This window comes from Botryllus schlosseri, chromosome 14, assembly GCF_051294905.1.
Source record: "Botryllus schlosseri isolate E-star chromosome 14, Bs_hap1, whole genome shotgun sequence".
NCBI lineage: Eukaryota > Metazoa > Chordata > Ascidiacea > Stolidobranchia > Styelidae > Botryllus > Botryllus schlosseri.
This window is the reverse complement of record NC_137249.1, coordinates 3,722,136-3,738,801: the sequence shown is the minus strand read 5'-3', so window position 1 is coordinate 3,738,801 and position 16,666 is coordinate 3,722,136. Positions and strand designations below refer to the sequence as shown.

Genomic DNA, 16,666 nt, shown 5'->3' with positions numbered 1-16,666 from the left:
TAACGACTAAAAAAAAGGTCATCACTTCGGATTGTTTGTGCGCAACTTAGATTTTCTGTGCGCAGGGACTGTGTCAGCACTGCGCATTTGCGCACGTGCGCAACTTAGAGGGAACATTCTCGTGTCTATACTGCCAAGGCGAGCTCTTCTTATTTGTGACTGAATGTCAGATCAGTTGGATAGAGGGACGAAACGAACGTGTAGAGCATCGCACAACTCAAATATTGCGAGCTAGGACACTGCAATGTTCGCAATTAACTAACAAGAACTGTAGTGTGACTGGTATTTCGTTCTTCTTCGTGCATGCATATTTTCTGTACCACCACCATTGCCGTCTGTTTTTTATGTATTTTAGTTGGATGAAAATAAAGACTCTCTCTCTCTCTCTCTCTCTCTTTCGAGATTTATGCTTTCACGAAATACTCGGGACCTGTAAAATTATCATTTCCATGCATATCATAGGAGATGAGTAGATTGGGTTACTCGTCATAGTTCCGTTTCGGAACATTTCTATAGAAATGCCAAATTCTAATGTTTACAACGGCCTAACTAATTAAGTAAAGTGATTACTTAATTACAAAATGAATGAATGAAGAATGATGAGTAAATTTTTTAAATGCTCAACGACTGTATTAGATATTATAGCGCAATTTAGCTTTCGGTGAGAGGCCTTCTCTAAAGATCGATTCAAAAAAATTGCTGGTGTTTTGATTATTATCATCCACGGGTGCATATTTTGCATGTGGAAATTCCACCACAACGCAATGCAGTCGGCGACAAAAATTATGCAACAACAATACAAAGCTATATAGTTCATGGAGGGTCCGCGGTATTCCGTATTTGATGACACAATGCGAGGTTTACCTTTAGTTGTTTTTACTGTTTGCCCAATGCACCATCCCATCGAAGAGTTAATCATTAAAATTTATGGATTGCATTGATAAAAATTTTTGTTGTTGGTTGTCAGTCGTGAGAAAGCTGTTGGAGATTTAACCATAGAGTATAGTTCAGGCGTAGTTTTCGATATGGACGTGACAACGAGTTCCACTGATTCGGATTTACTCATAAGACTTAACGGAATCGACATCGCCGTAATCGTGATATTCCTTGCTATGGTTATGGGTATCGGAATTTGGGTGAGTCAATAACATTGTAGAATTTTAGGCTCTTTAGTCCAGTGGAAAATAACCTACTACTTATAAATGTGATGCAAGCATACCCAAAAACTAGTTTCCCCTTTACAAAATCCACAGAGGAAAAAGTAAGTAGTTTTGCTTAAAAAGCGGTTAAGTAGAAACAGTCTTAAAACATAACAACTTGAATAGACGGTACAAGTAGGGAAAACGTACTTGAGTACTCGCGAAAAGTAGAAGTACTTCGCATACAGATCACGTGTTGTGGCATTTTCCGTCTTAATGCCTTAATTATTGATAATTCAATCATTTTAAAACCAGAACTATACACAGATGCATGCCCACAAACTTGCACAACCCGGTAATCTAATTCAATTACGATTTGCAGAATGTTTCTATGCTCTCATTTTGATTATAATGTAATTTCTGGTATTCTTGAAAATGCTACGAGAGAACCATATAGCGCGTATCGACTCAAGCTCGGTGTGCAGACATTTGCCATTCTCGTGATTACGAGAAGGAACTCTGATTTGATATGAACTGAACTGAACTGAACTGAACTGAACTGAACTGAACTGAACTGAACTGAACTGAACTGAACTGAACTGAACTGAACTGAACTGAACTGAACTGAACTGAACTGAACTGAACTGAACTGAACTGAACTGAACTGAACTGAACTGAACTGAACTTGATTCTATTTCCAAGTTTTCGCGATTTGAGTGATTGTAACTCTAATCTAATTTGGAAAACCCTTTGTAGCTACAATTATAATCCGAGTTTAAAAATGTTTAGCTATAAATCTAATTCTAATCTAGTTTAGAAAAGCTGAAATATTTATATTTGTCCAATGTCCAGTCCACGTCTTCACGATAGAACCATGGTCGTATGTACACAATAATGTTTAACAAGTTAATAGCGTTGCGGGCATTTAAACATCATTATTTTCGCAGGCAATGTTGCGATCAAATAAAGGAAATGTTCAAGGTTACTTCTTAGCGGGCCGGGATGTCAGTTGGTGGGCTGTGAGTTTATTTACTAGAGTATCATGTCATATCATGTCATCATTCTTCACTTTACCGCCAGGTCGGAGCTTCTCTCTTTGCCAGTAACATCAGCAGCATCAGTATGGTAGGAATGGCGGGATCGGGAGCATCGACTGGTATCGCCGTGGCTGCGTATGAACTCAACGTAATTCATCTCTTATGATAGTATATAGGCCTGACACATCAAGCACACAATGTACTGTATTATGAGCAATTTACAGTACGACGATCAATAGTGGACACTTCGATAGAACAGTCAAAATGGAATGGACTAGACATGTATTGTATACACAGGACCGTAACTGCCGCACCCCAAAACCCCCCCAGTGGGTGGAGGGCGAGGTCGAAGGGGCCCAAAATTATTTCGTGAATTAGCATAAATTATTGGGCATTTTTGAAAATTTATGCAATTTTTTCACAACTTTTTCGCGCTAAGCGCGATTTCAAGTTGCCAACTATCTTGATTTTGGGGTACTCTTCCCCCAAGATAAAATACGCAAGATTTATAGAAATGGGCATATCGGCGTTCGCCATTACTGCGCCACGATGCACCAAGACATATATAGTTTTAGGCCATATAACATGCGACTCAGAAAAGTGTGCCAGAACGATCGGCAGCGAGAAAACCTTGGCCGAAAAGGACTGCCTTTATGCTGACCTAAAACTTCGTTATATATACAAAATACATAGGTTTAATTGTCCATAGGCGCCTAAATGACTGGCGCCGAATGTTCCCGTCTTGGCAATCTGAACCTCACAAGACACATGCACCATCCCGCAGGGAAAAATTATATGTCAGTGAAGAAATACCAATTTGAAATCGTGCGCGTCTTTTAGTTTAGTAGCCTATACGTTTGGGCGATTCTATATTTTTTGATATAGCAGAGAGGAGGTCACGAAATAACATCATGTTACGGAGTCATACCAACGGGCCTACAGTTTCCGAGACACCTCACTCATCTCTACCGGTAAATCTGATTACGTGAGCAGAGAGGACAAGTAAAAATTGATAACACTATATATGCAATTCCCGATCATATTTACCGATTCAATCATGAATTATAGAAATTTTTAGGCGAGAAAAGGTGACTCAGTAAACAGCCCCCCAGAAGTTAGGTTTATCATCATATGACTTACTGGCACTGTAACATGATAATGGAATCGTACAGTTGTTACAACTTTCAAGTACGCTACCTATATCTGTAATGAATATCTATGATATAGATGCATAAATTGCCGGATGAAAGCGAAATCATGCGATATGTTTAAATTTTCTCATAGGGCATGTTCATTTTGCTTCTACTCGGATGGGTATTTGTTCCTGTGTACATGGCATCCGGTATTATTACTATGCCGGAGTACATTAAGCATCGCTTCGGTGGAGAAAGAATACGACTTTATCTTGCTGGTGAGTATTTTTTTTTATAAAATGAACATTGATTCCATTAAAATTCATCGGAAATGTATTGCAAAGATGGTCAGTGTTGGGTAATTCTACATAGTCTATCTTTTCTAATTCAACTTGAAGTATACTGTTGGAATGTTATGAATGTATCAACTTGTATCTGTCATTGAGTATCCTTCATAGGTGGTCAGAAAGTTATATTTTTCGAAGTAGCCTACTCGAATTCGATTGGCTCACTAGCAATATATACTCAAGTGGTTATGATTTTCAACTACTTCAACTCGAAAGTTTTAATTTTTTAGGAAAAACTAGGCTTATAATGCATACTTTTTTATTTACTTGAAAATCGCTACTTTTACCTGTGCTTGAGTACCAAAGATGACAACTTTGACCACATCTAGTATCATCCATGACTATTTGACGACTCATCCGAGAAAAATCAGTATGTATCATGCCTTCGCAGCGTGAAGGTTGCATTTAAAACAATTAATTGTTCATCGCATTTTGTTTAAACCATCTTTTCAGCAGTGTTTTAAACAATAAAGGCTTTTTTAAAAGAAACAATTTTTTCAAGTTGCATAATCATGCCATAATTGTGTAAATACTTTCCAAAAAACATGTAGTATGATGAGCCTACGGACGATTTGCACCCGATAATAGCCAACGTATACGATATGGAATCGTTCAAACCCCCGAAATAATCAGCTCAACTGCTATTACGTATATGTAGATCATTGGTACGGAATGAATGTTTTGATGACGATGACCGCCGACCGTAAAAATGCTGCATGATCATATAGTTGTGGTAAATAATAATATTTGTGGTCCGTAAATGACAGGGGCTGGAAGCCCATTTCGACAAAGGAGCTATATTTACCCTATATTTTCAATTGTCAATGTCAATCGACTATGACGTCGCAATTGAATATTCGGGACGTCATGACTTGAAAAATAACATGTTTTAAACAACGGCCTTGCTTCAAACAAGTTTGTTTCAAATTTAAACCTAAGCGTGATATATGTCATTATTACTATTCAGATATGTCTTGCTTTGACAGTTTTGCATTTTATTTTTCAGTATTATGCATATTGTTGTACATCTTCGCCAAAATATCGACGGACTTGTATTCGGGTGCTATATTCATTCAACAATCTCTTGGATGGAGCTTGTACCCGTCCATTCTCGGATTGCTGTTAATCACTGTCGTTTTTACTATAACAGGTAATCAATACGGGCTAATGCTCTGACGGAGTCACTTTATGTGTTCTTCCACGTCGTTTCCAGGTGGTCTGACAGCCGTTATATACACAGACGCATTGGCAGCATTCGTGATGCTGATCGGTTCTACTGTGCTGATGATTTTGTGTAAGATTCATTCTATCCTTCCGCTGTCAATGAAATGTATATGCATTTGTTATTGCAAGTTATAATCCATCAACCTTTATAGCCATAAATCGGCTAGACTAGATTAAAATCTTTAATATAGTATGTATCATTCCCGTCTCGTACAGCCTTCATTGAAGTGGGCGGGTATTCTGGATTGAAAGACTCCTGGGATAGCGCAATACCAGCGGATGCAAATGGGACGTGTGGTTTACCTCCAGACAATGCATTTCACTTGTTTCGTAAAGCCTCAGATCCGGATTATCCGTGGCCTGGTGTGGTGTTCGGAATTACGATATTGTCAACATGGTACTTTTGCACGGATCAGGTATATTGCATATGTATTCAGTATTTCGTTGTCCAAAATTAGTCTCTTAAAGCTGAGTAGCACGCTTTCGTGAATCCTGTGTCGGACAATCACAGTTCGATGCTGTGAATATGTTGAAACCATTAGATATCTTCGAAGAAAAACCTAATATGTCGAATTGAACATCCAGCAAAATGTCTACCATATATTTTCAGGTACTGGCGCAACGATCATTGGCCTCCAAAAACCTTCTCAACGCAAAAGGCGGTTCCGCTTTCGCTGCCCTGTTGAAAACGACTCTTCTATTCTTGATGGTGATGCCAGGAATGATCAGTCGCGTGCTATATGCAGGTAATATAACCACGAAATGAGAAAACTCCACCCAGCATATTCCCAACAGATTACTGTAAGTTATTGTGCAGACGAAGTAGCGTGCGTAACACCTGAAGTTTGCGAAGAAGCGTGCGGTAATGCTGCTGGATGTACCAACATTGCCTATCCAAGGCTCGTAGCAGGAGTGATGCCAGCGGTATATACAATGCACAGCATTCAACTATTCGCTGGAAAAGCATCACATAGGCCTATTCTTGACCATTTTAGGGATTGCGTGGTCTTATGATTGCCGCAGTGTTGGCTGCTCTGATGTCGTCTCTCACGTCTGTATTCAACAGCGCCGCTACTGTGGTATCCATCGACTTATGGAAGGCGGTGCGCCCTAAAGCCAAGGACTTGGAACTGATGATTGTTGGCAGGTTTGACAAATGACGCTTACCGAAATGAAAGCGTTCACTCAGACAGCTAATACTACGATTTTATGAAAATGAAAGCAAATATTACGTGACGTACAAGTTGGATGTCTCATTTGAAAGACTAATCAGAGTTGTTTCGACACATTTCTATCTTTTCATTCTATCGCAATCTTGTGGTATTATTAAAAGATAAAACTTCCAAGTGCAGACGACACCGCTTAATTAGGTCACTTATATTAGCTCACTTTGGGCCGAATGAAGCGGTGAAACCAACGCAGCTAATTACCGAACTATCAAGGAAGCGTCTTTAGTTTTTACTTCGTTTACGTTGGTGGTTGTAACCAATATTCCCTCTAATTTTTGACGAGTCTGCGCACACTCACCAACCCACTGCGCAGACCCTTGGACAACAGGGCGTAACGACTAAAAAAATGACATCACTCCGGATTTTTTATGCGCAACTTAGATTTTCTGTGCGCAGAGACCGTGCCAGCACTGCGCATTTGCGCACGTGCGCAGCTTAGAGGGAACATTGGTTGTAACCAAGCGACTATCAAGCCGACACAGTTTTATAGGGTTTCATCGTCGATTGTTACTAAATGTATCGTCATGGTTTCATCATAATCACTCATAATGTAATCGCATCTTCTGGTAAAACGAAGTACTGATTATTGTGTCACATCCTAACGACAGGAATTGCGAACCTGTGTCCAAATTAAGAATAATATTAATTAACGAGAGTTTTACGTGCAATTTTTACTTTTATACCACTCCACAGCATTTCGGACGAATATACCAGTTTTACGGCTTGTTAGTGTCCAAATTTAACGGATTCGACTGTATAACGAACGCAAGAATCTTATAATTGCATAACAAGAGGACGAAACTGCAATTAGTGATCGATCTACTGAGACGGGGTAATGCATATGAAGTCGCAATGTCCAAGCCAGAACCTTGTAGCAGGCAAATTTGTCATTCGTTCAGTTCATTGTTACGAATTAAACCTATCGAAAATACTACAAGATCGCGATAAAAAGAAAAGACAGAAAGGTGTCAAACGGCTTGGACTATAGTCTCTGGAATCAGACCCCCAACCGTTTAGCAATTTTTCGCACCAACGAAACAAGCGCGCCAAAAATAGATCAAATTCACGAACAAATTCTCCCAAATTCGCGCACGCCTTGTACAAGTCAGAAACGTGACATAGCACTTGAGAAAGGGCCATCGAGGAATCGTTATCGCGTTGAAATAGGCCGTGCTTTTCGGTGCACGGGTATTTTCGTTCACAAAAGGCACGTAAATATTTAGGTCTAGCATAATTGTTATCTCTGCATGTAATCTCGTACATCTTGACACCCGCTGAGAATTTCTTCGCCGACCGCAACACGTTCGCTATATTCAATCTCTTTGCTCGCTTGTGTAACCGCGGCAAATAACACTGTAATTATAGAGGATGTTCTGAGTAATACAGAACTGTCGAGGCACGCTTTGTTTCAAAGTTATGATGAATCAAGATAATGTAGAATAGGCTACTCTCATTTTCACCATTTCCCTAAAATGGTAGGACATAAATTCTCAGCCTTTTTGACCTCGCGGATCGTGAACCTTCAAAAATCAAAATTAAGCCTGAATTTAATAGCGACAAATGTATCCAACTCAAATGAAATATTGGAAACTTAATTCAATGCTGTATTTCTGTTATATTGACACGTGCATGGTTCCATTTTGGTACATTTTAAAGACGACTCTCCCTCTCTCTCTCTCTCCCTCTCTCTCTCCCTCTCTCTCTCTCTCTCTCTCTCTCTCTCTCTCTCTCTCTCCAGTATGTTATATTTCCGTCACATATTATGAACGTTTTGTAGCCTTACATTTTCTTTATCCTTGGCTCAAAAAGCCTTTGTGATTGTAGCGCCACTCATCCCACTGTTACCTAGATGACAACAAGCGCAGTGGTGTCCGCCGCTTTATCGCCAAAATAAAGTATTAGTCGGAAAACATCATCAATAAACAACAACAACAATAATAATAGTAATATAATTCTAATGTTTCTGAAATGTAGTCGTTTGGAATCCTAATGGACTTGTTATGAAAATCAAGTTAGTTGGCAACATAGTTGGCGAGGATAAATTTATGCATCCAATACATCTGAAAGTTCACGCTCACAGCACGGTATGCTACGTAAGCATACTGAAGAGATATTTCCACCATTAATAGAACCAGTCAATTTCAGAGTGTTTGTTGCCGCGCTGGCTGCAGTCAGTATTCTGTGGATTCCCATCCTGACCGGTCTTCAAAGCGGAAGGATGATGGAATACGTCCAATCAGTGAGCAGCTTCCTTGCACCGCCGATATGCGCCTGTTACGTCTTGGCGATATTATGGTTGCGCATGAATGAATCGGTAATTTTGCTTTCCTTCTCGTTTTCCAATGTTATAAGCGGACATTCACAGGTTTATGAATTTTGATCCATTTCAATTCGACGACACGTGGGGGCAAAGAACTTCAATATACATTTTAATAATATGTTAATAACGTGAATATATTAAAACCCGAATCTTGACACGCGCTTGATATAACATGCGAAGTTACATGCGATGGTAGTCTTGGTTTTGAGTAGGATTGGGCAAAATCGAGTACTTGAGTGCAGAGTTGAATAACTACATTGTTTTTCAAATTAGATTTCAATTATAGTTATAGCCACACATTGTTTTCCAAATTAGATTACAATTATAGGTATAGCCACACATTCCTTTCCAAATTAGATTGGAATTATAGTTATAGCCACACATTGTTTTCGAATTAGATTGGAATTAGAATTATAGCCACGTTTCCAAACTAGATTACAATTATAATTATAGCCAAACATTGTTTTCCAAATTAGACTAGAATTAGCACTACAGCTGCACAGTTTTTTTCAAATTAAATTGTTCGATTTAAAAGCACCAATGAACATAGAGCTGCAGTCAAAAATAATGAGCCAGGGTTGGACAAATAGAACATTTTCAGATTTTCCAAATTGGATTAAAATTGCAATTATAGCTACGCATTTTTTTGCAATCAGATTAGAATGACTGAAATTAGAGAAAAAAACTTGGAAATTGAATAATTACAATGAAATCAAGTTCAGTTCATATCAAATCATGCACGGTACATTCTCATAAGCGTGAGAATGGCAACCGTCTGTACAGCAAGCTTGACACGTTTCGCACTACAGTTCTCCTGTGGCATTATCAGGAAAACCAAATATTGGATTAGAATTTGAATGAGGGTTCAGAAACATTTGAAAAATTAGATTAAACTTAGAATTAGAGGATAGAAACATTTCACAAATTAGAATACCGGCATTTTGTTTCAATTAGTTTGATTAGTCAACTATAGAATTATCTCGTCGCTCAAGTCTTCACCATAGGACAGCATGCGCGAAACGGACTGGCGAAGTCTATTATTCAACCAGCCAGGCCTGACTTGCATTGTGCGTGATGGTCATTCACGTTATACATTACAAGCACGTATTATTACTTACTAATTACCGGGCCTGATGACAGTAATTAGGGCGATATATGATTAAACTATTGAGGATGCTTGGACACTGATCTTCCTGAAATACTTATTCCAAAAAGTCACGTTACTCAACCTCCGTATTTTATTCAGGGTGCGTTCTGGGGGCTTGCAATCGGTTTGATATGTGGGTTGATCAGAATGGTGATAGAATTCTCGAATCCTGCACCGACCTGCGGAACCGTGGAATACAGGCCTGAAATACTTACCAGCGTCACCTTCTTGCACTTCGCCATTATTTTATTCGTGATTTCGGTGTTTGTGACTGTTTTCGTGAGTTTAGTGACGCCTCCGCCGGAAAAAGAAAGAGTGAGCTGAAATTTTACTGCGCTGATATATAAGAACTGATTAGAATAATGCATTGTATATAGTCGGAAGGTCGGAACCCCATAAGATATAGCTAACTTAGGTTTAGGGTGACTTTAAACGTAGCTCCGCATCCATATACTCCGTACCTATTGAGATCACGTGAGTACTTCAAATATGTTATGTTATTCAAATCGTTTTCAGCTTCCTGCGTTGACGTGGTGGACCAGATTCCAGATGCCAATATACGAAGAAGAAGGAGAATCGGTGGACAAATTATGCGAGGAAAGCGAAGGTACGTCTCCGTGCTGTTTCGTGGAATCCATTTCGAGATGAGCATTTCCCTTTAGTCTGAACATAAGCGGTGTTTCGTCGCGCCAATTAGGGTTGTGTTTCTCGACCCCTTTAGCATGCGGACAGCCAAAGTTTCGAAACCAATTAAGCCAGCCCGTGGCCAGTAAACCTTAAAAATCCAAATCAGCTCAAGAAGTAATTACGACAAACATCTGTAACCCAAAGGCAACGAATGAAAAATTTATTTTAATGATAAATTTGGATGTGTAGTTTTGAATTCATAAGTGTTATACGTGGTTTTGTTGAAGTTTATAGTTTATTGAAGGCGAAGTATCCTATCTATACATCGTCTATATTTCCACTCGACTTCCCAGCATGACTGTTTCAAGACAAGTTTGTTAATCTGAAGTAGTAATAGTGTCGTCATGCTAAGACCGATAACTTGATTTTGGCAGTTGGGTTTCTTTTGAAAGAAATGCACAGAGGTGGTCAAAGTAGTCAAGAAAGTTACTCAAGTAGAAGTAGAAGTAGCGACGAAAAAATCTACTCAAGTACGAGTAGAAGTACTTTTTCATGAGCCACCTAAAACTACCTGAAGTAGAAGTAGAATTGACTGACTTTAAATCTACTAAAGTAAGTAAGTAGTTTTGAAAACAGTCTTAATTCGTTCGCATGGACTGTCAACGGCTGCAATTCGAGCTATGCGGAAGGTGCAGAGAGCTTGATTCGTATTGATGCATCCCTGAAGGTATCAATTTTCGACAGAATAAGCATTCTTTCGCATCATGGAATGCAAGTATTGATATGAAAATGCGATAATAACCGTTTGTTTACTAGAAGACCTCGTTTTAGAGAATATCATGGCATGGCGCCTTACCCCATATTATAAGGCCCCAAGTTTAGGCGAAGAGCAATACGGAGAAGTTGTATCGGATACGGTTTCAACACTTTGCGCGATAAGTACACGTTAATAACAAATATTGTGGATTGCAAAATTTATATTTAATGTAGCTTTATTTTCGGAAAATATAGGCATTTGCTTTTATGTTTCAACATGTATGTTACGCAGACAAAAGAACTGAAAGTAATTAGAATTCAAAGTATGATAATCGTAATTGAAAGAAAAATACAAATACCACTTCTAAAGAACGAAAAATATATTTCATGTCTTTTTTCCATAAGGCTTCAACGGTGATCTGCTAAAACAGGTGGTAACGTTCAAAAAAGCCGGATTTTCGAGATTAGCAGGACAAGTCGTGGGCTGCTAGATTACGAGATGATAGACCATTGCTATAAGATTGCGAAACAGTAGTTTCAAACCTTATGGTGGGCCATATTTACTATGATGAAATATTTGATGTGGGTGACAATGCAGTGTGTGCGGAACCAAGCAGTTCGGTACCTAAAATATATTCACTGATACTTTCGTCAAAACATTTTTGTCACTCCATCACTACTGTGCGCGAAGCGCAACAAAATTTCTGGGCTTTACTTGACTTTTATGAATATTAAATGTTGGTACTCCGTGAAAACAGCCCCGAAATTCCTCAGGCTATCTTTCGTATTGGGATATTAAACTACTTCTACTTGACAAACTGAAAATAGCGAAAAGTAAGTAAGTAGATCACAAAATATTACGAAGTAGAAGTAGAAGTAGATAAAATCAGATCTACTTGAGTAAGTACCAGAAGTAGAGGGAAACTACTTGAGTACTTCCAAAAAGTAGAAGTACTCAGTTACTGACCACCTCTGGAAATGCATAATATACTTCGCTTGTTTTCTGTGGACTTCAATATACTTTCGGATGTCGTTAAATCTCATTTAGAATTCGTCACAGCTTTCGCATATAATTGGCCTTAAAACGAGTTGGAGCTGAGTTTTAAGCAGTCGGACGCAATACTTAGGCCTACAGCATTATTGTGGCGTACCATGAAGTCCAAAGTAAACCTGGAATTCCATGTTACTTCACAATGCTACGAATTATGTAATGGATGGATTTCACAATCAGTTGAAAACTTTGAGTATTATTTCTTTAATCAATGGACAATCGACATATTGCATTTTGCAGTGGAAATGTAAAATAGTATGAAATATTTGGCGGGCCGGCGGTCGAGAGCCAATAACCTGGAGAATATATACTGCATTCTCAATCAACACACAAACGTACTATTTACCTCATCGTTTTGCGCTATAAAGCTGTGTAGTGTGTACTTTATCCGCCTATACAGGCACAGGTTTACACCCAAATTATATATAATATATACCAGAGGTCTCAAACACGCGGCTCGCGAGAACATTTTGTGCGGCCCGCGAAGGAATTTTGGCTTTCCAAGTATTCGACAATATATTGAACTGCCACATATCTTTAGATTTGAGCAGTTAAAGTTCACTCTGAAACTACTCCAAAAACGTGCAAACACATCAAACTTCACTATCGCATGTCACATTTATTGTTCATGATGATAAAACATTATCCGTTGATGATTCGTGGCTGAAAATTGTGATTTGGACTTATGAGCGCGACCGTTCGTAAAATTACTCGGGTTCGGACTGACTGGGTGATAAAATAACAATGACTCGAGTTGAGTCGTCTAAAACGTTATACAATCAGTGAAGGACTTGTGCCTCGGAATGCCACGACTTGGCACGACCATGGACGTAACAAACGACCAAACTGCAGTGAGGAATTTATTCAACTGAAAAATATCCTTCGCGCTTCGCGCGATTTTGTGTGGATAGGCTTTTTGATTGTAATATAGGTACCATCAGACACAGTGTTGAAAATGAACATGTGGTACGAGAAATCTTATCGGAAACACAAGGGGTACGAGCGCCAAAAAGGTTTTGAAACAATGCCATTACTATGGTACAATAATTATTGTATATAAGTTGTTATTGATTTCTTCCAATATTCGAAGGCAAATCTAACGCTGATTTAATTTGACTTTGGCAATGACATGAATAATAGCCCACTTATCAGGACTATACCAGAAACCCGGATTAGCTCAAATGCTCTGTTATCAGATCAATTTTTGGTAAATTCTAACACATTCTACCTATAATTGTGGTTCGTCAAATGTCTGCTATAGCCGCAATGTAATACCGCGACTGCTTTTACAATGTCATGATGCATTTGTTCTCTCGCATATGATGTCTAACTCAATATCTTGAGAAATTATGCCCAGCACAAAATCAATTTTATTCAAATATTTGGAAATGTGATTTTTTCATACCAAGCGTGAATAGTGCAGTAGTAAATTACATTTGCACGATGTTTATGCGAAGGCCAGTCTTCAAGGTCCCGTCATATAAGGCCTACTTTGAAATAATACATTTAATACCTCTATTGTTGATGCTGCGGCCCGCGGCGTCATCAGAAACTAGGAAATTGGCCCGCGAGCACATTTGAGTTTGAGACCTCTGGATACAGAAGGTGGATATTACCATATGCATTATGAACATTCATCCAGAGTCGTCAGAGGAGCCAGAAGAAATCTCATCATGGAGAAGAGCTCTGGAATGCATTTGTGGTTGCAACCCTAACAAGTCTTCCACAGGCACCAGCGAAGAGCCGGTCAAACGAAAACGCGTACCCGGATCAGTGACTCTCTATCAGGACCCGAACTGGACGGTGTTCGTTAATATCTGTAGCATTGTGGTTATGGCGCTCGGTGTGTTTATATGGGGATTCTTTGCCTAAAGCAGTGGCTTACGCCCGTGGAGAGCTTCCCTATTGAGAGAATTTCGTGAAAATTGGTTATTTTTAAATCTCATATTATCGCAACAAACAATACATTCATATTTCCAAATTTATTCCGTTCTAAGTTTTCCGAGTGACTCTCATTAGAAGCGACTGTCATATCAGTAAATGAGGTTAACCAAGCTTGAAATATATATCGAATGTTTGAACAGCATCTTGGAGGTATACAGAACTTCACTAAACAATTGAATGGTATATTCATGTTGGAATGAACCCGAATATTTTCGGCTGGCTGACACTCGTCAGGGGTAATCGTCAGCAACTAGTAGAGAATTCAAAGGAACATCGTATATCAACAATCGTGTCACAAAATATGACGTCACCAGCATGAAATGTCGAATACGAGAGCGCTCAATGTACTATTTTTAAATGGTACACGAACTCTTTTTGTTGACACAGCCGAACGGTTCCATCATAGTGTCCTATATGGTGTCGACACACGCAAATCTCACGGTTCAGTGAAATTGTATCACGTCACACTTTCCATTTGGCTCAAGGCAATTTGACGGTTATTTTTGACCGACTTGCCGAGCATCAAATTTGATAAAACAGGTATCAATCGAAAGCTGACGCTGTACTGTTTGCGAAAATATAAATTTTATTCCGCTCGTGGCACTTGGAACCCCCACAATCAGCCCCAAATTATTCATTGTTGAGTAGATTGGCAGTGTGACGCAGCAATGCTGTCTGGCGAAATGAGAGAGTAGCTCAAGAGCAAAGATGTGGCTGCGCGGCGAGAGTGAGATCAGCTGGCGTCGCGGCAATGGCCTCATCCTCGTCATTCATCGCCAGTAATTCCTGTATTATTTCCGGACTAAGCCAGTCGACCTCATGATCTGACACTGACATATTGAATGTTAATAGCTGCATAGATGGAAAGATCTATAAGTTGAAGAAGAATGCGCGAATGTTCATAAGGCCCTAATGCATTCTGTGTACCACTATCCTTATACAAGTCAACGAAAGGCTCGTAATGTGTGCGACTATAGAAAGTATCGACACCCGCCATCAACAGCGCAACCTGCCTCTGGGGACCGACACAACAAGCGGGCTAATACAATATTTATTGTATATAGCTATACCTAGACGGAAGGTTCTCTATAAGTTGAAGGATATTGCGCGTAAATTCGTAGGGCCCAAATACATTCTGTGGACCCAGTTCTACCCTTACAAGTCAAGGAAAGGCTGGTAATGTGTGCTCGGCTGCTCGCTTTTAGCGAAGCGCCTATAGAAAATATCAACAGCGCCACGCGTCTCTGGAGCCCTACGCAACAAGCGGGCTGAGGCAATCGATATCATAATAATCTGACATATCCAATGTAGACTACTTAGACGTAGCCTAAATATCTCTATAAGTTGAAGGATAATGCGCGAAAATTCGTAGGGCCCAAATACATTCTGTGGACCCAGTTCTACCCTTACAAGTCAGGGAAAGGATGGTAATGTGTGCTCGCTTTTAGCGAAGCGGCTATAGAAAGTATCAACAGCGCCACGCGTCTCTGGAGCCCTACGCAACAAGCGGGCTAAGGCAATCGATATCATAATAATCTGACATATCCAATGTAGACTACTTAGACGTAGCCTAAATATCTCTATAAGTTGAAGGATAATGCGCGAAAATTCGTAGGGCCCAAATAGATTCTGTGGACCCAGTTCTACCCTTACAAGTCAAGGAAAGGCTGGTAAGGTGTGCTCGCTTCTGTTCTACCGAAGCGCATAGAAAAAGTATCAACAGCGCAGCGTTTCACTGCGACGCGATTGCACATTGCTATTGCCGCGACGTCAGCTGATCTCACTCTCGCCGCGCAGCCGCATCCTTGCTCTTGAGCTACTCTCTCACTTCGCCAGACAACATTGTTGCGTCACATTGTCAATATCCTCAACGATGAATAATTTGGGGCTGATTGTGGGGGTTCCAGGGCCATGAGCGGAATAAAATTTATATTTTCGCCAGCAGTACAGCGTCAGCTTTCGATTGATACCCGTTTTATCAAATTTGATGCTCTGCAATGGAAATGGAAAGTGTGACGTGATACAATTTCACTGAGCCGTGAGATTTGCTTGTGTCGACACGATATAGGACACTATGGTTCCATACTATTACCGAGATGGACATTACCGAGAATGCTATTACCGAGTATGGACATTGCCGAGAACGGACATTACCGAGAATGGACATTACCGAGAACGGACATTACCGAGAATGGCCAATGCCAAGAATCTAGCTTACTGGGACGGATGTTGTCGAGAAATATATACATGAGAATCGATACCGAATGTGGCCACGCCGTGATGCACACACACGACCTGTTCATATACATGACATGCCTGCGTTGCATATATTGCATTTTCGGTAATGTTCATTCTCGGTGGTGTCCATTATCGGTAATGTCCATTCTCGGTATTGTCCATTCTCGGTAATGTCTATACTCGGTATTGTCCTTCTCGGAAATAGCATTCTCGGTATTGTCATTCTCGGAAATAGCATTCTCGGTATTGACCGGACACCAGACGAACAGAACGAATGTTGTAGTTGTGACGTAATTATGACGAATATACAGACACGCATACCAGGGAAGTTGCCAAACTCTGAAAGGTTCTGGATCGTGTAATCGCGAACGTGAACCTATGATGTCATATTACTACTACCACCCGACACTCCCGTAAAGTAATATATTAATGTACAATTGTACATGATGACTAGCAACGACTCAGGCCATATCA

General features: G+C 39.8%; 2 protein-coding genes across 7 annotated transcripts in view; one reads left to right on the top strand and one right to left on the bottom strand.

Moving 5' to 3' along the window:
• Positions 1–16,666, bottom strand: part of LOC145455240 (uncharacterized) — a 158,244-nt gene that overhangs the window by 94,235 nt on the left and 47,343 nt on the right. The gene's annotated exons all lie outside the window — the stretch shown is intronic.
• On the top strand, positions 948–13,995 carry LOC145455830 (sodium/glucose cotransporter 4-like). The gene is made up of 14 exons (XM_080333848.1): positions 948–1,136; positions 2,087–2,158; positions 2,220–2,324; positions 3,461–3,587; positions 4,663–4,806; positions 4,870–4,950; positions 5,097–5,296; positions 5,491–5,626; positions 5,698–5,804; positions 5,876–6,027; positions 8,255–8,423; positions 9,676–9,891; positions 10,093–10,183; positions 13,653–13,995. Exons 1-14 carry the CDS (start codon positions 1,026–1,028, stop codon positions 13,880–13,882), a joined length of 1,941 nt encoding a protein of 646 aa, XP_080189974.1. The 5' UTR covers positions 948–1,025; the 3' UTR covers positions 13,883–13,995.